This window comes from Polyodon spathula, chromosome 4, assembly GCF_017654505.1.
Source record: "Polyodon spathula isolate WHYD16114869_AA chromosome 4, ASM1765450v1, whole genome shotgun sequence".
NCBI classification, from domain to species: domain Eukaryota; kingdom Metazoa; phylum Chordata; class Actinopteri; order Acipenseriformes; family Polyodontidae; genus Polyodon; species Polyodon spathula.
In genome coordinates, this window is record NC_054537.1 from 77,181,814 (window position 1) to 77,206,441 (window position 24,628).

General features: G+C 36.7%; 1 protein-coding gene across 4 annotated transcripts in view; it reads right to left on the minus strand.

Annotated features, from left to right (window-relative positions):
• Positions 1-6,111: 6,111 nt before the first annotated feature.
• The window catches only part of LOC121314887 (DEP domain-containing mTOR-interacting protein-like), a 76,797-nt gene continuing 58,280 nt past the window's right edge, over positions 6,112-24,628 (minus strand). For 3 of the 4 annotated variants that reach the window (XM_041248624.1, XM_041248627.1, XM_041248625.1), the window contains one exon: positions 6,112-7,581. In XM_041248624.1, the coding sequence (XP_041104558.1) occupies positions 7,453-7,581 (129 nt within the window). In that variant the 3' untranslated portion in view covers positions 6,112-7,452. Of the gene's footprint in view, positions 7,582-20,410; positions 20,608-24,628 lie in introns of those variants that run through there. The other variant, XM_041248626.1, reaches the window with a different exon arrangement.

The following is a 24,628-nucleotide window of genomic DNA, read 5'->3' on the forward strand; positions in this document are numbered from 1 at the left end:
CTGGTTAGCACTGCTGCCTCGCAGCACCAAGGTCCTAGGTTCAAATCCTGCCTAGGTGGTCTGTCTGTGTGGAGTTTGCATGTTCTCCCTGTGTTCTCCCCACAGTCCAAAGACATTGGTTAGATTGATTGGTCACTCTAAATTGCCCTAAATGTGAGTGTGTGTGGTGCCCTGCAATTGACTGTCATCCCATCTAGGTTGTAGTCCTGCCCTGCGCCCTGTGTATGCCGGGTTGGGCTCTGCCTCACCGCAACCCTGAAAAGGATTAAGCAGTAATTGATAATAGATGGATGGATGGATAGTTTCTCCATTGGCAGATTAAGAATACAACTGAAATAACTAAAAGTACAGAAAACATGGGCAGCAAGACTTGGAGGATGACCCCTGATTTAGGAGACTTCAGGCAACTACCAATCTTTTCACAGTGCACTCTGGTGAAAAATGCCAGAAGAGAGGTTAAGTCTTGTACTGCCCTAGATAGTTCAGAAAGTCACAAGAATTCATTTCAGTTGACTGTTTACCTTGGAACAATGTAATCAAGCCACTATAAGAGATCTTAGATTGTAACAACCTCTACACTAATGTTACTCACTTATTTGATGTATAGTGACTGTTTGGATGCTCCTGAGAAATGATCTTTTCTGTGAAAAGAGCAACTCAATCAGACCAGTCTTAACATCTGCCATACCTCAGGACATTAAACCACATAAAAAGATTGACTAGTGAAATTGACCTACCGTATTGTACATTACATCTTTCATGTGCGTGTCCTGAGTTTAGTCAATGCTATCATGATCTTGGCATAAAACATGGATTTTTGATTGACCTTGATGAGAAACTTAAAGTTGTACAACTGTTCACATTACAGACTACTGGTGTAACTTGAACTACCCAGAGTAAATATTGTCCAGCTGCAAATATAAGATCTCAGTGAATTAATTTCAGATAACCTTGATTTTCTGAACATTAATTATCAGTACACCTCCATATTTTAACATATGGCAAGTAGTGGCATGGTTCTGTTTTTTACCAAGACTAAATGGCAGGAAAACACTGATGAAGACCAAAATTATAAAATGCACAGTTGTTAAATACAGCTCACTTATCTTACACTACAGTTAGTCTCATTTAACTGTACAACAGTCTCCGGCTAAGAGAACACCCCTCAGGAAGCAAGCAAAGTTTTCTCTTAGCAGATGTGTTCTTTAAGACAGAGTTGACCACCAGAAACAATATGAATGAATAAATAAATAAATCTGTATTAATTGTCATGACGCATGTGTGTCAACATATGAAATGAATAGAATAACAGAAAAGCAATAGGCAAGTGTATGTTAATAAGCTATAATAATAAAGTAACAGACAAACTAATGTTAATAAACTGTCAAAGTAAATTAACACAGCACCCCTACACACGTTAAATGCAGCAACAGCTCTAGATTAATTATAAATACCTGTACAGGAGCAACATTCAAGATGCACAAAATTATTTAACAGAATGGTGAAGTAACTCACCAGAACAGGAAGCATCAAATTGCTCGGTGACTTGTGTCTGATTCAGATTTTTTCAAATTTCCAACTTTATGTAGCAAGAAAAACAGTGGCGCATTTTGCCGTTTGTTCACATGCCATTTTGTAGCGATGAGGTGCACTCATGGAAATCAGAATAGAAAACGAGGCAATGATATGACGGTGGCTCTGGAAAGATTGAATAAACCAGTCAGTGTGCCTCAAGACACCCTCGTGATGACAAGTCACATTTGAAAACATTGATTAATTAAACCATTTAAATTTCATGATAAGTTATCAGGTTACAAAACAGAACTGAATTAGTTGTGAACAAATTGCTAGCGGTGAAAAGTTGTTGGTTTCATTAAGTGGAGGCTGAAGGCTGGAGGCTCAGTTGTGCGGAGATATAAAAAAAATCTAAGTTGGCTTTATGACGTTTATGACATATCATAGAATATACTGACTTGGAATCCCTGTAGAAGTGGGGAAGTCAATTCCACCCCTGCATAACAACAGGTACCCCATAATGACAAAGCTAGCATTGCACATCACAAAATTACCTGAAATGTGAATACATTTGAACTATGAAAACTGCATACAAATTATTTTTAAAGCATAGACATTTATTGTAATACAATCTTCAGTGAATACAATATAAGATTATAGGAAATCAATTAGGACATAAATGGACGACTTGCATAACACAACACATTATACACATGTGATATTGTGCAATACGATATTGTTAACATTTTCAACAAAGTAATGGCACATGTTTTTAATTAGCATGACCAGCACTTGCTTTTGTAAGCAAAATATTGGACATAAAAGTAATCCTTTTGTTTCACAAGTTTAAAAAACAATCAGCTGTAGCTTATTCTGTACCTCCATATATATGGCTAGATAGATATAGCTTAATTATTCTTACTGTAATCATTTAAGAAAAATAAAAAGCCCAAACTTATATTCCAATGATACACAGGGTTTGCTAAGAGACACATCTGTTATTTTTTGGTGTATAAGTTCTACATAAAATTAAGTTACAAAAACATTTAAATTAATGTAATTTCAATACTTGGGTGGCAGGCTGGTGAGTGGATAGAGGCCCAGAGACAGTCTGGAGGTCAAAAAAATAACTTATTATAAACACAAAAATGAAAGGGCACAAGGGCCAAAACAAAGCAATTTAAACACAAAATAAACAAAATAAAGCAAAAATACACTCACAAAAATAAAGGTTTCCAGGCTGGGCAATGCCTTCACTGGATTCAGAACATTCAAAAAATCACAAACACCAACCTGCTTCCTCAGCTCTCTCCTCCTCAATGAAAAGCAGAGGCCTCCTTTTATGTCAGGTTGCAGGGTGCTGATTGATCATTAATTAAACTAATCACCTAATCAACCCCAGCCACCTGAACACAATGAACCAAGGCAGGTAGGGGAATTTAACCCCATCCCTGCCAATTTCTAAAGAGCAGAGCTGTGCTCTGCCTCAACTTGATTCTGTCAAACATTTACATTTAGAAGGTTATATTTAAAAGGACCCATCCTTTTTTCTAGTTTGTCTGACAGAAAAAAAAGTAAGTCTATTTTGAGCTCTTGGTTAACAAACATACATTTCTTAGTTCATTACAGAACAGTAGGTAGCTCTTATAATTATACCTCAAAAATACAAGTTACGCCTTTTTGATATTATCGTTAAACAAAAATTCTGTGTTGATTAAATTTCTTATCAGAACAAAATATGTTACTGAGAAAAATCTACTTTTGTTATTTTAACAGTGAACTTGAAAATCCTAATACCCTTATTTTAAGCAGTTTGCACCTTTTTTATAACACAATCCTCTCCTATCACAACAAAAAGACATACATATGTTTATTAAAATACACATAACATACATGTAGAAAGACCTCACAGATACTTTATTTTACAAGGAAGAATGTAATGGTGCATCAACATTACACAAAGACTGAAAATAGTGAAACATCAAAATGAAATAGAAGAGGTGGTATTATTATTTCAATGTGGCGTAGCTCAATGCTCCCTTTATTGAGTCGAAAGGTATACTGCATTCTGTTAGTATGTTTTGCTATTGTGTCATGGCAGACCAAAACCCCTGCAAAACAAATTCAGAGAGCTAGGAAGGAAATTAAAAGACAAGGCCAAAACTGTGGTATTTTCTGGAATACTGCCGGCACCTTTCAAAGGACTATGCGGACAGCTGGAAATAATAAAATTGTGGTGCACACAGGAAGACTTCATCTTCCTTGAACACTGGACCACATTCTACAACAAGGACTATCTGTATAGGTGGGACAGACTGCACTTAAATAAAAAGGGAACCAATCTTCTCGGAGAAAGGATTTAAACTAGAAAAGGCATGGGTGAGGAATCAACAAAAAAACAGAAGGGAGACTAAATCTAACAAGACTAACAAGTAACTACGATGTAATAAGTGTTACAGAAACTTGGTTATCCGAGAGTGATGCAGACGAATATAATATTAGTGGGTATACACTGTATAGGAAAGACAGGCAGGACAGAAGAGGTAGAGGGGTAGCGCTATACATCAAAAATAGTCTTGAAGCCCAGGTGTTAAATCTGGAAGAAAACAACAATGTATTGACATTAGAAATGTGTGTAGCAAAGAAGAAGCCATACTAATAGTGGATTTTCATCTTCCCCCATATAAAATGGGAAAACCCGGCACAGAGCATGACAGATGAAATTGAAATGGTAGAAATGACAAATGACTGCTTCCTAACACAATTTGTCAAGGCACCGACTAGAGGAGAAGCCAGCCTTGATTTAGTCTTTTCAAATAACCAAAAACCAAAATAACTAAAACAGAGGTCAGAGAACCACTAGCAAACTCAGACCACAACATGGTCTCATTTGAAGTGGTTTTTAAAACCCCAAAAGTAACGACTAAAGCTAACATTTAGAATTTTAAAAAGGAAAACTACCAAGGAATGAAACAGAGACTAACAGAAGTAGATTGGAGTAAGATAGAGAAAGACATCCACAGAAAAAGGACAGCTATTTTTCAAAAATGTAGTACTAGAGGCGCAAAACAATTACATCCCAAAAGCAGACTAAAAATGATAGAGATAGAAATGAACATTGCCAAGGGGGCTAAAACCAATTCCAAGTTTTTCCAATATTACAACAGCAAAAGAATATTCGAGGAGGAAGTAAAATGTCTAAGAGATACAAATGGCAAAATCATCGATGTAGAGAAAAAATAGCAAATATATTAAATGATTACTTTTCACAAGTTTTTACAAAGGAGTATACAAACAACATGCCCCACATGTTGACCTGTTTCTGTCCAGTTTAAAATAACTTTTTTTTTTTTAAAGTGTTAAAGGGACTAGGAGCTCTTAAAATAAACAAGTTCCTTGGGCTGGATGAGATCCTCTCAATAGTAGAAATGAAATAAGCTATTTACAAACAGCTAACTAAGATCATGCAACAATCTCGAGACAGGGGTTGTACCGACAGACTGGAGAATTGCAAACAGAATACCGATCCAAAAAAAGGGAGACAAAACAAAACCAGGTAACAACAGACCAATAAGCCTGATTCCTATTATATGTAAATTATGGAAACTATAATAAGATCCAAAATGCAAAAAATTACCTATATGGTAACAGTATCCTGGGAGACATTCAGCATGGTTTTAGGAAAGGGTCTAACTAACCTTTGACGATGCAACATCGATAATGGATAATTGCAAAGCATATGACATGGTTTATTTAGATTTCCAGAAAGCTTTTGTCCTGCATACAGATGAATTCTCAAACTGAACGCAATAGGGATTCAAGGAAATGCATGTACATAGATTAGGGAGTAGTTAACATGTAAATAACAGAAAGTACTGATTAGAGGAGAAACCTCAAAATGGAGCGAGGTAACCAGTGGAGAAACACAAGGATCAGTATTAGTTTTTTTGCTCTTCCTATTCTATTTTAATGACTTAGAGTCTGGTATAGTAAGCAAACTTGCATATGACACAAAAATAGGAGGAGTGGCAAACACCATTGCAGCAGCAAAAATCATTCAAACTGTTCTAGACAGCATTCAGAATTGGGCAGACACATGACAAATGACATTTAATACAGAAAAGTGTAAGGTAAAAGTACAAAGTCTTAAATTACAATTAGCAGTACCTCAATGAATTGTGGTTTATTGTAGCTTTTTTAGCTTGTCTCCATAACAGGACATTCAAAAATATGCATGCTGCTCTTCAATCTACTAAATTGGCTTTGACTTACACAAATTCCATCTAAAGATTAGATAAATAATAATTTTGGATATTAAAATAATATGCTATAATCCATTTTACAAGAGCTTAAAAAAACGGATAAAAAATATGTTTAAACAAAGCTGTTACTCTAGAAGAACCAGATTAGCTCTAATCATGTACCTAAAGTTATCTTAGGTAAGGCAGTCCAAGAGTGGTGCTAACAAGGTCTGTGAAACCAGCAGTGTAAGTAAAAATAATCAAGCATAACTAATATTAATAGCAAAACCCAACAAAACTATGTGGCAGACTTCATACTTCCCTTTTAGAAAAAATACAATGATGCAGAAATTCAAAACAGCCCCCCTTAAATTAGCTCACGCTTCTACAGTAAACAAGATGCTGTATTCAGCAATTCCAAATCAATTTACAATCTGGGTCATAAGGTCATAAACCAACAACCTTATGAACTACATCATAGCACTCACAGTATTGAATTTTCATCAGCCTGAGTGTCCAGATATTTTGAGAATATCTTTTTTTTTTTTTAATGGCACTGAAATGCCTCATGTAAAATTAAAGTATAATAGTAAAAGAACACTATGTTCTTCTTCATCTCATGTAAGCAAAGTGAAATTTGCAGGGAATAAAGGAGTGGCTCAGTTAGCAGAATATGAAATACCCAAGTCTGCGCACTAAACAAATTGGCAGTAATGAACTTCTTGAGCACCAACCAACCACTTAACCAACAAAATAATCTGTTCTGACAAACACATATGCAAGAATTTATCTCCTTTCAGCCACAGCTATTTTCACTCCTCTGTAATATAAATTGCACTCTGTTTACAATTTTTGTAAGTGCTGAGTTACAGGAGTTAACTAAACATTTACACACAAACATTCTCTCCTTTTAAATTACATCCATCACTTCTTCTATTTGTCATATTTTTAGAGATTCACATGTTATATGTTAAGTGTTTATGATTTTGAAATTAAGTTAGCATACATAAGTGCTTTTTGTGATTGTGAAGGAAAATATTGATTACACAGTAGGACCAAGGAAATCAATATCAACTTTTACTTAAAATCAGTTTCACGGGATAGCAAGTGCTTTTTTTAAATGTATATGTATATAGACTGCACCCTAATTTAAAAGGCTCTGTTTTAATGCACTACTAGCTCTACAGTCAGGCTGTTGCACATCAACTCCCAGCACATTAACCCCTTCAATAATGGTGCAAAAAAAAGAAGCAGCCAACTCCTTCCTTTTTGAAGTAACAGCTGTTATTTATACTCATGTATCAGAAGGGAGCTGTGATTAACTGCCCATATCTCTATAAAGTGGTCAAAATGGCATCTTGTTTAAATTTTTCTAACCTGATAAGAAACAGAAATGTTCAAAGAATCTGATAAATGGTTGAATCTTCATTTGGGATGTCCTATTCATGACCTACCCTTCTGTGCATCACACAAAGCCTGGCTCCCTTATCTGTGGTATATAGAAGGCAAACTGTATGGTAGACTTTATATACAGTATACATACAATCATCTTGTTGAATGCTATGTGAAGAATACAACTTGGAAGTGTGAGTTGCTTGAGATTTTCTGAGAGGAGATGGTTATTTTAGTTGTCTGTGTTTCTTTGGTTCTTCAGATATGTCCTGGTAGGTAGGATGCAGCTCCATTGCTTCCTGTTTCAGCATTCAATTTCCTCCATGACTTCCATGACAATGGTGCGTGGGCCTGTCAGAATTAGGCTGCTGACTGTTCGATAGTCCAAGTGAAGAACATTCAGTCCATTCACAGAAACAACAAACTGACAGACCTGAAAGTAAAATTGATTAATTAATTAATTATGACATTAAAAATGATTTTTTTTTCTGACTCAGATTGTTTTATGCAAACCCATTATATTTCCTGTCTTTAGAATGTCTGGGTTACATTTTAGGAATGGCATTTAGAGACCTCCAGTGACTCCAGTTTGACTACTGGCGCTACAAAACATGTACTGTGGAGCAACAGCAACAGCTAATCTATTATGTATCTAAAAAAAGACCTGCAGCTGTAAATTAATACAGAGTTTAATGGATCTTTGGCACAGGAAAGGGGTGTGTGGCTCATGCAAACAAATGGTAAGAAAACACATAGTAAGTGAATTATAGTGAGGTCCTTAGGTTAAGCAAAAAAAAACAATGAATGAGATTGTAAGTCCAATCCTTCTCAATTTCTCTTCCAAATACTTATTAGCATAAGTCCAATCACAGCTTCCAGGCTGCAAAGAATCCGGCTTGTCGATATCAGTGCTAAATTTTTAAATATCGTATGGCTCTTGGCAGTTGTGAATGAAGAATAATGTGCTTGCCTTAAATAAAACATGGAAATATTTAGATAAACAGCACACGTTTCAGAGCCCCTATATTTTGAGATTAGTGACAAATTAATCAGTTAGGAAGGCATTACTATTCATAATTTCCAGTATGTACTAAAAGAAAAAAACTGACAAGATTTATTTCCAAACATGAATTTCACAATGACTTAGATTTCAACTGTGTTGCCCTCTGTCTACACATTTCAGCACACAGAGGACAATCTGTTCACGGTCAAGTTTTCTGCTCTGATATTTACTTTGATGAAAGCCTGAAACAGTCTGCAAATCAAATTGTATAAAACTTGTCAACTATAAAGGATATCACTATTCAAACACCTAAAGGTATGCTAAATACATATTTGTACGAGTTAATACTACCAATAAAAGCCTCAGGTGAGATCATTTGCATTAGTCATCCTACCCGTATTGGGTATATTAAATCTTCTTGACTGTGACTCCCATAATAATCTTCATAGTCATTAGGTTACTTACAGTGATTAGTATGCCTCATTGTATTGCATAGTTGCTACAGTAGATATAAAGTAATATAGTTTTCAGCAGAGCTATACATTATTTTTAATTCCAAATAATAAAATCAGAAAGATACTTTTGCTCTTATTTTACCAATAAAACACAATAATATTGAATTTATTATATTATTTTGGCAGCATTTGAGGTTTTAATCATTCGACTGAATGGGGAAGGTGTTGTGGACTGTTTTATTTATTTCTTTTGCTCTCCTTTTGACCTTGAGTTATAACACAGTTACCGGGAAGCAACTGAAACATTTAATGTATCATGTTCCTGTATTAAAGTTAAAAGAAGCACATTCATTTTACTATTTAGCACCATCCCAGAGTAATTGTACAATTAAAGAAATAAACGCTTTGCAAGATCAAACAGATATGTTTCATTGAGTCTGGTTTAAAGGAAACCATTGAGCCAGAATTCCAGATTTTAAGAAGCACACGTATAGCAAATATTATTTAAAAGGATAAGAGTAATTTCACAGCACTGATATATGCCAGTGTAGATTTAAAATGTAATATTAATATTTAATATATTCAATTTAAATATTAATATTTAAATTTAATATTTAATAATTGCAGACTTGTATTAGAGTGGTACATTCTAAGGAGGGTTGTGGATTATAAAAGGTACTTATTTATGTTTTTATTATAAATTGCAATTGCCTAATAGGAGAGCTGATTCATGCACAATATAAACATGGCCTTGTTTAAAAATCTTAAGCATAACATCACATTATAGATAAAATGCACCTGGGGTTTTCTTTCCATGAAAAACTGTCCTGAAGGTATAGTGTAGGTCCATTCATTACACCAAATTATTACTTACTATAAATTACTATAAACTGACTGTGAAATATTTTTCAGGCACTGAAAAAAAATGTACTGGTAAACAGAAAAATATTCGGCTCTCTAATAAAAATGTGAAAAATATTTTCCCACTCCACTCCAATTTAAAGCAAATGTAAGAGCTACCTCACTTATGGTCTAACTTAATTTCTTACAATTAAATCAACAATTAACAGTACAATTAAGAGCAAGCTACACAATAAAATGATATTTAAAAATACATTTAAAATTCGGAAGAAAAATTGGGATACAATAATTGATCAAAAATTGACAATAAAAAGGACACTATAAATATTATAGCTGTATCATAAATGAAAAAGTAAATATGTCAGTTTGGGTATCACATAAATCATTATTGTAAGGTTCTTTGCGGTAATGGGGTTACATTTATTAAATGGAAGCTGGAAAACAAGAGGGCACAGTTGTACAACAAGGGCCTCCTATGACTGTGAAGGTCAAATCCCACAGATTACTACATATATAGTACAACAATATTATATTGTTTCCACCAGTAGGGAATTATAACAATGCTATTCTATTATAGACAAAGAAAAAACAAGTACAGCTGCCTGTTTGGTTTACTAACCACTGACAGTGGTGACTGACAGAAGGGTGTCTAATGGGCAATAGTCCAGCATGTTTGCAATGTATATTAATTACTTTTCAAGGGAGCTTAGTCACTCATTCAGTGCACATGACACAACACATGCTGTTACCTTGCAGTGTTCTTTAAATCGTGTTATCCAAGCCTTGCAGATACACAAAATAACACCAGATTGATAGGCAGCTTATTCAGTGACCTAACATTCAGTGACATTCAATCAAATAACATTTCACACAATGCATGATTCCCAATGCTCCAGAACAGCTCCTGACAATTTCTTTCTAAACAATACGAACAATACAGACTGGCACCAGGGTATTTCAGTGGATGTTTTTTTTTTTATTTAAAAACAGTTTAACTTTCACTTTTAATTTATGCGGTGTGAATCAATTCAAAACTAATATATATGCCTACAATTTGAAAATCTGTGGGCCTCATTCTTTAAACAGCGGTAACGTGTTTTGCACGCAGTAAGCCCCTTTACTGCATGTTTTGCACACCTGCTATATTCACTAACCAGTGACAGGCAACCTAGTGCGTCGAAATGTTGATGGGTGGTATGGAAATTATGTCACAAAATATGACGTAATATATGCAAGGGAGGTATTTGATATGCAAACCTGTGACAGAAATACAAGGATTCTTGGTTGTAAATCTCCCTCTCGACCTGTGAGGGCATTAATCAGCGAGAATAGAGTTCCGTGGACGGGCTGGTCTGAAAGTCCTTTCCCCGGGTTCAAGGAAAGTTGGCCAGCCTGGAAGGGGGTGAAACAGTTGCAATAATGCATTGTCCCTGAAGGGAAACGAAGAGGCAGCCGCAGATTGGAGAGACGGTTGCACTCGATTACCAAGGGGTCATGTGTGACAGCATAAAAGGGGACGGAGAATTATAATCCATTCCTTCGCTTTGGTTTCTGTAAATAAACTGAGAAGGACTGGCAGACGTTACAAAAAGGGAGACAAAACTGAACCAGGTAACTACAGACCAAAAAGCCTGACTTCTGTTATATGGAAACTATAATAAGATCCAAAATGCAAAAAATCACCTACATGGTAACAGTATCCTGGGAGACAGTCAGTATGGTTTTAGGAAAGGGAGATCGTGTATAACTATTCTGCTTGATTTTTTTGAGCATGCAACATCGACAACGGACAACTGCAAAGCATATGACATGGTTTATTTAGATTTCCAGAAAGCTTTTGACAAAATCCCACATAAAAGATTAATCCTCAAACTGAATGCAGTAGGGATTCAAGGAAATGCAAGCAAATGGATTAGAGAGTGGTTAACATGTAGAAAACAGAAAGTACTGATTAGGGGAGAAACCCGGAACGGAGCGAGGTAACCAGTGGAGTACCACATGGATCAGTATTAGGTGCTCTGCTATTCCTAATCTACATTAATGACTTGGATTCTGGTATAGTAAGCAAACTTGTTAAATTTGCAGACAACACAAAAATAGTGTTGCAGCAGCAAAGGTCATTCAAAATGATCTAGACAGCATTCAGAACTGGACTGACACATGGTAAATTACATTGAATAGAGAAAAGTGTAAGGTACTGCATGGAGGCAATACAAATGTGCATTATAAATACCACATGGGAGATACTGAAATTGAAGAAGGAATCTATGAAAAAGTCACCTCACTACAAAAAGGATATTGCTGCTCTAGAAAGAATGCAAAGAGAGCAACCAGAATTATTCCTGGTTTAAAAGGCATGACATGTGCAGACAGGCTTAAAGAATGGAATTTATTCAGTCTTGAACAAAGACGACTATGTGGTGATCTGATTCAAGCATTCAAAATTCTAAAAGGTATTGACAATCTCGACCCAACTGACTTTTTCGACCTAAAAAAAACCAACAAGGACCAGGGGTCACAAATGGAGAATGGACAGAAAATAGGAGGCACTTTTTTACACAGAGAATTGTGTGGGCCTGGAACCAACTCCCCAATAATGTTGTTGATCATTGCTGGGGGATTACCCCCATATCCCTCTGCACCATTGGTAAGGGAGAACCCCCATACCCCCCTGCACCCCCCAGCAACCGCACAGGGGGAGGACCCCCATACCCCCCTGCACCCACACTGGGGGATGATGCCCATACCCCCCTGCCTTCTACTTAGGATTTCTAGCCTCCTCCTTTCAATGAAAAAGAAAAGACTGAACTGTCACATCATGAAGTAAAATCTGACAAATCTCCCTCCTGACCTCTGAGGATGCAGTGTACAGGGAACAGAGTGCCCTGGACAGGATGGTCTGACAATTCATTCCCAGGGTTAGGTGGAAATCGGCCATATAGAAAGGGAGCACAGCTGCAGTACATTAAGCCATTGCCCCATAGGGAAAGCGATGTGGCAACTGCGGATTGGAGGAGAAACGGCTGCACTCACTAACCAAGGGGGAATGACTGAAGGTACAAACAGGGGATGTGGCTAGGTGATCTGTTCCTTTGTTTATGGTTATGAGAACGCTAAAGGACAAGTGAAATATTACGGTGAGTGTTTAGTGTTTGTTTTGTCGGTTCTAATTGTACTGTTTGTTATTTTTTTATCCAGAGCTGCTGCTACAAGCCAGCACTAAACTAAGTAAGTAGATTGCATTTTTTTTAAATGTAACACAGTATAGGCCTAATTTTATTGGCAACAGTTCTATGAGCAATAAGGGACATACAATTTAGGCTAAGATTTAAAATTTTTAAATTGATAAAAAGTTTATTTGTTTTCTCAAATCCACTTACTAAGTTCTATAAATCAGGGTCCATATTTAAAACAAGTCTTGGATTACATCCCTTTTTGTGTGTACAGTATGTCTTGCATAATGCACACCTTATACCTGCAAAATCATCCCAATATACTAAACAGAATTCTATACCCTTGTTGTACTGTGCGACTTGTATATAAACACACAACCTTCTACCAAAATTCTCTCATACGGAATTCTCAGAGTTTACAAAATGGTGTGTGCTACACTCAAACATACCATATAAATGAACAGTATAAAACATGTTTTATCAATGGGGACTATTCTCAAATGACCCCTACATATGTCTGTTTATCATGTTTATATGCCAAAATAAATATCTTAATAGCTTTTCAGCATTTCAGGAGACAAATTTCCCACCTTTTATCGTTCTTAACACAAAAGTGACCATTCTGTGAAATAATAATTTCACAAAATGGTCATCCTAATAAATAGAAAACTGTTTAAAGACTGGGTTTAAGATAATTCTTTGCCACAAATCAAGATGTTAAATAATGAACTTGCTTTCAGCATACACTCCATATTGGGTAAAAATTTAATCTGTCAGGACAACTATTGAACGAGTGAAAATAACAAAAGCACAACGATAAACCAGGCAACTGCAAGAATGAAATGCAATTAGGATCATCGATGAGCAATTAATGTAATTTGTCACGTCTGTTAGAAATAAAAATGAAGCAAAACAGAATCAGGCTCAGTCAAGACATGAAGGTAAAAATAAGTGACATGTTTTTGCAATTAACAGCTTTTTCTGAGTTTAATTAGGAAACAGAATCAGCTCAAAATAACTTTAAAAGGGACATCATGTGATCAAAAATAAAACCTGAAATCTTCAAGCCCTGACTATAAGATACCTCTGTTGAAATGTCACCGGACCTTTAACAAATGCTAAACCATAGCATTAACTATTTAAATATGTTATGAAATAGTACATTAAAAACAAACATCAAATAAAAACAAAACAAAAAAACAAGCAGTCCTTTAGCGCAATATGAAATCTGTTCAATCACAACAAGAGAATGTACAGAATGTAATTCCCTGAAATGTAATAGTACATAAGGTTAGAGTTGAATTACACAGATAAGTGTTCCCAGTTTAGCTCAACGCGTTTTCAATGAACCAGCTTTTTCTGGACTGTTCTGTATTGTTGTGATAATTTCCACCCATGTGTTAAAATATCAGTTAAACCAAATAAAAAGTGCCATACAGTATGTAACACACAGTTAGTTTGTAAATGAATCTGTGCAGTTTGTGAATGTTTAAAATAACTGCTGCTAAAAACAGTAGTTGGCAAACATATGAAAATGTTTAACAAGTTTGTCCTGAACACTTATCTTTCAGTACTCGTGTTTGGACCTTTGTACAGTTGTGCAATGTACAATATCTAGCAGTTCCTTTTAAAATTGAGAATTAACAACAGTTTATGATTGTGTAACAATTAAAAACACCTCAAGTGGTTTCTTCGCACCCATAGGATGTACATGGGGCAATTTCCATGGAAAAAGAAACAAGTCTCACCTTCTTCTCACTCTATTTTGGTAGTACTTTCCAGTTGTGTGTGTTTCCATGTACTTTTCTTTAAGTTTTAGCCAGAGAAATGTTCGTTCCAAATGTAAATAACCTACAATGCGAGACGCTATATTTAAATGTTTGTGTCTGACTTCCTATTTGGTATTGCATGGCTTCTTATATTGTACAGCTTTATTAGGATGTGTTCCAGCAAGTGCAGTCTGCCTGATTTGGCCACCAAAAAAAAAAAAAAGCAGACATAGTGTTATATAAATAATAATAAAGAAGCATCCATTAGGAAAGTGCTGTGTACTATCCGTGTATTATTTGCTAAACATTTTTGACTGCATATACATTATTATTACTATTTAGTCATTTAGCTGACACTCTTATCCTAGCGACAGAGACTAGGGGTGAACTATGCAACTGCAGAGTCACACGTCACATCCGAAGGATATACTAACACACACACACACACATATATATAGTAAAACGATTGCAACTCCCACTCTTTCGTTGACCCTTTAAACCAGGACCCATGACGTGAAAATGGAAGTTTTTAAGCAGCGCTTGCGTGCTATTTTTAATATTTATACAAAACACAAAATAAACAAAACACTAACTACACAATCAGGAACCTAACTATAATGCAGGACAGCTAGGCCATTTACCAGTTTTAAAAATAACAAAAACCAAACATACAAACCTTTATTCACAGTACCTTATTAACAGTTACACACTCTCACAACCGGGCTCTTCACAATACAGCCCTGAACAGACTGTCTGCTCTCTTTAAATACCTCTAATTTACAATACACACCAGGTGCAGGGGATAACTAATAACTAAACAATTAAAACAATTAAACAAACAAATGTGCATTCGCCCATGTTTTTGGGCAGGGAAAACTTAAGCCCTTCCCTGCCCTATTACAATATATGTACATACATACACACACACACACACACACACACACACACACACACACACACACACACACACACACACACACACACACACACACACACACACACACGTTTTTCTACAGAATCGTAGCTTCAGCAAATCTGATCCTTATAGTCTGCTAACTGGGCTAAAATACCAGCGCTTTAGGTTAATGATATAAAAATTATTCAGTCATAATGTTCAGATATTGGTAGTAAATCAGACTACCCTACTCACCCAGTGTTTCAATAAATATTATTCTTATAATAATATTGTAGCGATCTCGGTTCCCGCAGGCAGGTGCAACATAGGGCGAGGCAATCCACACAAGGGTGGAGGGCGGGCGAAACCCGGGACCTCTCTCACTAAAGCATAGCACCAATACTATTGTACAAAAGAGCCAGCTCCATTGCAAGAAGCGTATACCCCCGGCACGCTACAATATTAATAATAACAACAACAAGTAATACCTGAATCTGAATCTCGCAGTGACTGTGCAAGGTTCTTGCCAGTAGAATTGGTATATAGTTATTGTTGTTAGGTAAATCAGTATAAATTGGTAGTCCATACAAGCTCAACAAATAACACAGCTACGTTAATATACATATTTTGGTACAGACGTGACAATTAATTTCCCTTCATAGATAAAGCATTCTACTTAAAGCAGGTTTACAATGAATTGCATCTTATTGCTAAGGGACAAAAAAGTCTAGGCTAAAGCAATCAGCTGATGACCAATCACAAAGATAATGAAAGTAAGTGTAAAGGGCTTCATTATTAGTATTTTTGAAGTCTCGTAAGCATAATGACTTTTGTGAATTGAAAGCAGACTGATTTCCCACTTCTGAGGGAGGATTCAAGGAACAGCCAAACACTGCACTGCAATGTCACTGGAGGGAGGGGCTTCCAAGTGTTTTTTCTCATAAGAAATTATCCTATTCAGGCTTTGCAGTCTTCAAGAGAAGCTGACGAATACTTTATGAGGCTGTTTTCACACCGATACTGATAACCTGCATAATTTCCCTAGATTTTAAACCAGCATTAAATGATATGTGGACTAAACGACTTCCGTGTCAGTTTGCGCAGTGCCGCAGTCCTTCCCGTCCGTGGCGAGCACAACAGAATTCTATTCCGAACCTTATCTTGTTTAAAAGGCCAACGGCTGTGTCAGCAGAGAGAAGGAGACATTTGAATTTTGTTTTAAATATGTTTCTGAAATCGGTGGTTAGTGGTGAGATATATCTGTTGTGTCAAGTTTAAATATTGCATACTCGCTAGTCAGTTTTATAAGGCGCTATTTAGTTTAGTAAGTAGATGCAGCTGCTGCATATACAATATATTATATGCAGAGTGAGACTTGCGTGGTGATTTCTCAGGTGGCTTTTGAATAATGTTATTGCTACTGCTTGCCTCTTAGTTTTCTTTGTTCTGTTCTCTGACTAAATAAATACCATAGTATATTTGCCACTTTTTCTGTAATTCTTAGTAACAGAGATGAAAAAAAAACAGATTGTTGAGTGATTTAAATGCTGTTTCAGTTGTATGTTGACATTTTTTAGCTACAGAAACACTGTTTAGATAATTGTTGCTATTAAGGCATAGTAATATTAATAGATCATGTAAGTACATTAGTTTATGATGTCATAGCCGTGTGGTAAGACAATTACTGCCGCACGGTCATGTGATCTTGTTCAGCCAATCACAGCACTTAATTTATCCAAGCCATTTCATAATATCCTTTTATAGGTCTCACATTATATAAAAGACGCATTCGTTACGGTTTAATATGGTACAAAGGAATATTTACTAATCTTTCCTTCAAGTTATTTCAGTTCGGCTGTTTCCACCATGTCCCCACATTTTACTGCAAGAGGTTGCTTTAAAGGAATGCAGAGACACTGAAAACATGTGAGTTGTACGGAGCTTTCCATATTAAAGAAGTGAAGATGAATGATTTCAAGTACAATTTAAAGACTCCTATTAGCACTGGCAAAACAATGATAATCACTAGAGAAAAACAATAACTAAAAACCCAAGCAGCAGAATCCAGAAGCACTCGCAATTATTCCAGACACCATCAAACAGTAATGGAAAAGTTAAATAAAATACAATAAAATCATTGAAATTACATGTAAGCTACTTCCTCTTTAAGGACTAATCTGCTTTTTATCCTGGAATCTAATAATTTGCTACTATATGCTGAGGGGCAGTTACTCTAATGGTCCATGGTACATTGCCAAGAATACCATTTCCTGTAATATTTATCTTGGTAGAGAGAAGGTGATATACTGGTTACATACTACTGTTTTTCACAAACAACTGAAGCTGTAAGGTGTGCAAGCAGAAAATGTCCCCTGCATTTGCCCTAAATGAAATTAATTCTCAAACAATCTACTGTACAACATTTGTAATCCTATATCTTGGAGATCCAGTGTAGGTGTGTGTGTGTAATATATATATATATATATATATATATATATATATATATATATATATAGAGAGAGAGAGAGAGAGAGAGAGAGAGAGAGAGAGAGAGAGAGAGAGAGAGAGAGAGAGAGAGAGAGAAATGTTTTTTTTATGTACACAAAGGTTTTAAATTATTACAAAAAGGATGTTTTGGACAAAAGCTATGTAGAAAGCATTCTTACTTTACAGCATTTTTTCACACCTGCCTAAAACTTTTGCACATATATATAAGTAATAACCCACAACAGGGCGTAAGGTAAGACACATGTAAGATGTGTGTCTTACTGTACACCCTGGAGTGGGTTACTGCGCTTTAGTTTTTTCCAGTGCAAAATAGTTCATATACATAGTCTTTAGAAGCTACAAATTTGCTGGAAAAACATATAGCTGCTGAGTGAATATTTTTTGTTTTAGATATTCAAGGTTATTTTTTTAAGTGCAGTTTGAGAAAATATAATAACTTGTCTATTTACATGTTTTATACACTGGTGTGAATCACTGTTTCTCTAGTACAGTTCCTCCAAACACGCTATCTGCTTTCCAAGAGTTTAACTTCTCCAGAGTCTCCCAGACAGTCAGTGAGGAATGTGAACTATAGACACAGAGTGAACTTCCATTTCTATGCTGATGATACCCAGCTATATTTGTCCCTAAAGCCAGAAATTTCTTCTGCCTGGGTTATTAGCTACTTGCCTTACAGACATCAAGCACTGGATGTCACAGAATGTTCTAATGTTGAATTCAGATAAAATAGAGGTTATGCTAGTGGGATCACAAAACCAACTGAAAGGATATGTGGGATTGCATGAGCTCAGCTTTTGCAGTCTATACTAATCTTTGATACTAATGTATAATTTGAGAGTCATATAAGGTAAGTTACTAAAGTATCTTTTTACCATTTGAGAAATATCGCCAAACACAGACCGATTCTTTCCGTATCTGAGGCCGAGAGACTAATGCATGCCTGTGACAGAAATACAATCCGTTCTGGTTGTAAATCTCCCTCTCGACCTGTGAGGGTGCTAAATAGCGAAAGGAAAAGTATCTGGACGGGCTGGCCTGTCAGTTCGTTTCCGAGGTCTTGAAGTCAGTCAGCTTGGATGGAAGCGAGACTGTTGCAGGAAAGTATTGACCCGGAAGGTAAACGAGGTAGCAGCTGCAAGCTATAGACGCAGCTGAAATCATTTACCAAGGGATCATATGGGGTAGCATAAAAGGGGCCAGAGAAATGCTAATCTTTTCCTTCGCTTGGGTTGTATACGTACACCTGGAAGGACTGAGAACTGCAGTAGAAACTGCCGAGGAATGTCTGTGAGTGTTTGTTTGTTTTGAGTGTTAGTAATTGTCTTGTTTATTGTATCACTAGATGGCTAAACACGTTCCGAAGGTGTCACTTTTGGGCCAGCACAAGCCAGAACTGCACTGCACGAACTGTCACCAAATAACCTGCTATCACCCACCACGAGCACTACTACACGCACCCAGGATTGGTGACTGTGTTTTAGTATTGTGAGGCAGATAATGTTTATTGTTTGGGACTGTAAACCTGTTTGTTTGGCTCCACACATTACACATTGTTTTTCTTTTGTTGGTCACCAGACCCGGATTATAATTAAAACCCCCCGTTTCCTACCGGATTACAATTGTTTGTGATTTCTTCTGCACTGCATCACCTCTACACCTGTTCACAATCACCAACCAAATTGCCACAATGCCATTGTTTCATCCAGAATTTTTTTCTGGTGTTCCAAAACATGTGGTATCCTGCTTGCAGCTTGTTCAGAATACTGCTGCTAGAATTCTGACTAAAACCAGGAAAAGTGAACATATTACCCCTGTTTTGGCCTCTTTACACTGGCTCCCTGTGCAGTATAGAACCGATTTTAAGATTTTGCTATTAACTTACAAGGACCTGAATGGATTAGCACCTAGTTATTTGCAAGAGTTACTGACCCCATATCTTCCAAACCATACTCTGAGATCACAGGATGTGAGACTGCTGGTTATTCCGAGGGTCAACAAAAGCAAGACAGGAGGTATGCCTTTTTCTTGTAGAGCTCCTAAATTATGAAATGTTCTACCTTCATTTGTCAGGGAAGCTGGGACCGTTACAGTTTTCAAGTCAAGACTATAACGCACTTTTATAAAATGGCTTTCTTATCTTAGTGGGTTTTAATGTTACTTTAAAATTGCTGCTTTTGTATTATTATGTGTATGCTGTTATTTAAATGGTCTGACTGTGGCAGTTGTATGTGTGACATGCTATACAAATGTATTGTGGTTTGTTCTTTTTTTCTGCTATGTACTGTACAGTGCTTTGTGATGCTTTTGTATAAAAACCGCTATATAAATGCAATAAACAAATAAATGTAACACCAGTCAACATGAACAAAACTGCTCACTGCATTATAATACACACTGATGTCTGCAATTACTGTAATGTATTTAACTTTGTATACTACATTCTTGAAATTATTATTATTATTATTATTATTATTATTATTATTATTATTATTATTATTATTATTATTATTATTGTCATACGTGGTCCCTTTGTTGGTAAGATCCAACACAACTGATCTCTACCCCAATTTTAGATTGTGCAGTTTGGTGGAATTTGGTGCTTAATACATTTTTATTTGTACAAACTCATTTGAAGCAAATAATCTTTACAAAGAATGGCAGAAACATTAAAGCATGGCTTTCTGAAGCTCAGTTGAGTTGTGGCGTTGGAGGAGGTAATATGTTCTGTATGAAGTGATGGATTTGCTCACCCAGCACAAGCGCTCCTTTTCAGCTTGTCAGTAGACTACTTTCACCTAGAGGTCAGTGAGGGAGGTTAGGAGTATATTTTAGTTTTTGAGGACCATTTCACTTGCAAAAAACAAACCTGGAAAGACAGTAGCAGAAAATACATTCCATGATTTCATTCACTGCTTTGGGTACTCTGCAAAGCTCCATCAAGAGCAAGGTCAAGAATTTCAGAATAACCTCTTCCAGCAACTAAACAGAATGGCACTCTCCCACATGATACCGTATCACCCCCAGGGCAATCCAGTCAAATGTTTTAACCAAATCTTACTTCAGATGCTTCGCACTCTGAGAATAAAACTGAATGGAAAGACCATGTGCCACAGGTTGTGTATGCTTATAACTGTACCCGTCATGAGGTTACTGGCTATTCATCATTCTTTTATATGAGAGGCACCCTTGACTACCCAACGATCTGATGTTTGACTTGAAAAGCCTGGATAATATAACTTCTCATCAGTTGTTCACACAGAAATGGGCGGACAAGATGCAGGAAGCATACAATTGCATTGGAAAACAGCCAAGAGTCATCAGCAAAAGGGAAAAGGTACTATGACAGAGGAGTGAAAGGAGTAACTCTCCAACCAGGAGACAGAGTTCTAGTAAGGAAACGCTCAGAAAGGGGAGGACCTGAGGTCTTATTGGCAGCAAACTGTACACAGCATACAGAGGATTGGGGAAAGGCCTATCTACAACATCCAGCCTGAAGCTAGTGGTACACATTTCAGTGTTACCCAGAAATCTTGTGATGTCAGTTAATGTCTTACCTGTTAACCAAAAACTCTGTAGACAGCAGAATCCAGTGGACCGAGGAAGCCAAGACCAAAAAAAGAATTCTGAGCTCAACAAACAGAATGACAGTAGAGGACAGAACAATCTGATCAAGAGGATAAGAGTTATGCTTATCACCATAGAATACCATGGTTTTCCAACAACACAAGTGCACAAATTGGAAACAACCCAATTACATTTTTCAAAAGAGTTTTGTCCAGCAGCACAAGAACCAGGAACAAGTGACATTCAGGTCAAAGATATTCTTCACTGTCCTGAGAGGTTACTAGAAATTTCAGAGGAACATCATACATGGTCCTCGAGATGAAGAGCGGCTACTTCATACCTACAACCACTAGCTACTGCTTGCAGTATATTCAGTATGACCATTGAGACACCAGAGAGCTTGATAACATGCAAACTCAAGCTTTGCAGCAAAATTGCTATATGTATTGTTTATGCATTCAATTTAAATATCATACACAATTCATCATTTTTCAATCCGTAAAGAAGCGCTGCAGATAACATAATATTTTTTTGCGATAGCTAAATAATTCTGCCTGCACAGAAAGTTGGGTTGAGCTGCAGCTCTTGGAGTGCCCTGCCAAGGAAGTGATTTTAGTATAAACAATAGGTAGAGGGGCCCTCACGTTTCATTTTGCACTGCCATTGTAATGATAGGTTTGCTGGTGTTCTTTCCATGACTGCAAAGGATTAGCAAAGCAAAATGCTTTCCATGTTGCTGTCAAGAAATGGGATTTATTTTAAAAAGTGATTAGCAATATGCTGCTCCTAAAAATGAAGTCACACTGCACCTTTGTCTGATTTACAAGACTGTGGGCATTAGAGCGCTATAAAATGTACAATTTAGAGTTTTGAAGGAAACGGGGCTAAGAGGCCTGAAGTGGAGAAGCTTCACTGGACATGTGTTATAAATAACACATAAATGTCCAACTTGTCATTTGCTGTTATATCAAACTTATAGTCACGCTATATTACTATGGCCCCTGCATTAAGACAGCCACGATCACCAATGGTTAGACAGCTTTTCACACATATATATGCCAGCTGAGTACTTCTCCATCCAAGGCAATGTTTTCACAATATCCTGGAAAATGTGTGTGAGACACAAGTGAATTAAAAAAAATATATAGTTTTACCTGCAAGCCAACCTAAATATCATTGAAGACATGAACTGGAAGAGAGGGACAAAGCAATTTTATAAATGGCAATTGTAACCATGTCTTTGAAGTATTATAGTACTACACACATTCCAAGCATACTTTCCAAAATATAACGCCATAAATATAAATACACTTGTAGTTTACTGTTATTACACCCAATACTATTATTCCATAACAGAGGTTTTAAATGTGTGTAGTACTACTGCATATGCACCTATATCAATGTTTCTCAAACGCAGCCACCAGTGTGATTTTGTGCAGCCAATGCAGCTCCTGAGTAGCCCACCATAAAATCCTTAATCAGCGTAGTTATGGTACTTAGTGCCCTCCCTGATTCACTGCAGTGAAAATCACTATACAGGAAAGTGAAATCATCCCGTGAGATGTGTTCTGTAGCACAAAAAATATACTCAGTAGCTGCACATAATACAGTGTAGTGCTGTGTTTTTCAACGTGTACAATATTTACCTTCCAGTGGACTTAGGGGGCAATGCAAAGCAGATGAGATTACGCTGAAAATGCAGCGCGAGTACATTGGGAGAAACATCATGAAATATCAGTTTTTTCAATGTGATGTGGGAAATGTTTAAACATTTTTAAAAAGTAGTGCACGTAAAGTTAAGGGGATAGAAGGCTTTGCTCGAGCTACACAAAAAAAAAAACAGTATGTTTTTCGATAAATCAGTGAGCAAGTTGCTGTGTGCGCTGTCTGCAAGGAAATTTTTCTCATCAACATGTATGTAATGCAGCATCATTATAACACACATGCGGGTGAAGTTGCAAAGAACTACCATAATGGCATTCAGAGACGTAAGCTGTTAAATAGAGGAAGAACCATAATGCAAAAACAAAAAAGCCAACTCAGAGATTTTTTAAGTAAGACGGGTCAAATACAGGTGGCTCCTTTTAAAGTTCCTTTTCTTTTTGGGCAAAGCAGAAAACCTTTCAGCAATGGAGAACTCGTGAAAATAAATTGTTCTGGTTGTACAGCCTGACAATATCCTTATCAGAGCTGCACCACAGAGCAACGACACATTACAGAGGAGCACACAAGTTTTGTCTGAGTTAATCTAACGTGAAACAGCCGAAAAAGTAATTTGCAGCCCTTTCTACAGCCTGTGTCTTGATGAGAGCAGTGATGTCACAAAGAATGCCCAGGTAATAATAGGTAATAGGTAATGTTTGATTTTTTGATTGTGATGACCATTGTTTTTGTGAGAGAGTTTTAGGTTTGGTAACCCTTTGTGATTGGCCAAGTTTTTGAGTCTGTTTAAGCCAGAACGGAGAAATGCCAAATTAGCTTTGACAACCTGTGTGGCTTGACAGCCGATGGAACAGCAGCAGCTATGCAAAGCACATGAGTAGGCGTGCTGAATTATTTCCAAGAGAGCTGCCCTGTGACAGGATGGGTGTGGGGTGAGGTCAGGCCAGAAGCAGGAATAATAACCAAGGCAGTACTGCGGAGCAAGACGCAGCAGCGTCGTTTTATTAAACACAAACAAAAATAAAATAAAAGATTTAACAAAAATAAACACGCAGAGCAAAAATAAAACAGGTTCACTGAAATAATCACAAACTCAAAAAAACTACACACACAGGTCAGGCTGGGCAGATCGCTTTTACTGATCCTGTGTATCTTTTAGTTTTGCTTTCCAGCTGCTTTCCTCTCTCGCTCTCGTTCACTCCTCCGAACACCTATCCAGAGTGCAGAGAGCTGCAGGCTTTTATTTACTAATGCCGAGGGGTTAGTGGCATTGGAAAAAGCCATAACTGCCACTGCAGTTCTATGGTACAACTTCGGTACAACTTCAGTACCACTGTGCAATATTTGTTCCAGTTCCTTGAGCTGCTGTTGGCAAATACACTGATATTTTAATGGTTCTCAAACTTTTTGTCCCTGTCATGGGACTTTAGTTTGGCAAGATCCCCCCATTGAGAAAAGCCATTTGCTAATATGACAGAAATATTTAATCTCAATTTGGTATAAACAGGAAATACATATAGACATTTGTGTCTCTTTTCAATAGATCACCTGCTGTATTGCTCTGAAGAAATTACATACAGTAGATCTGCT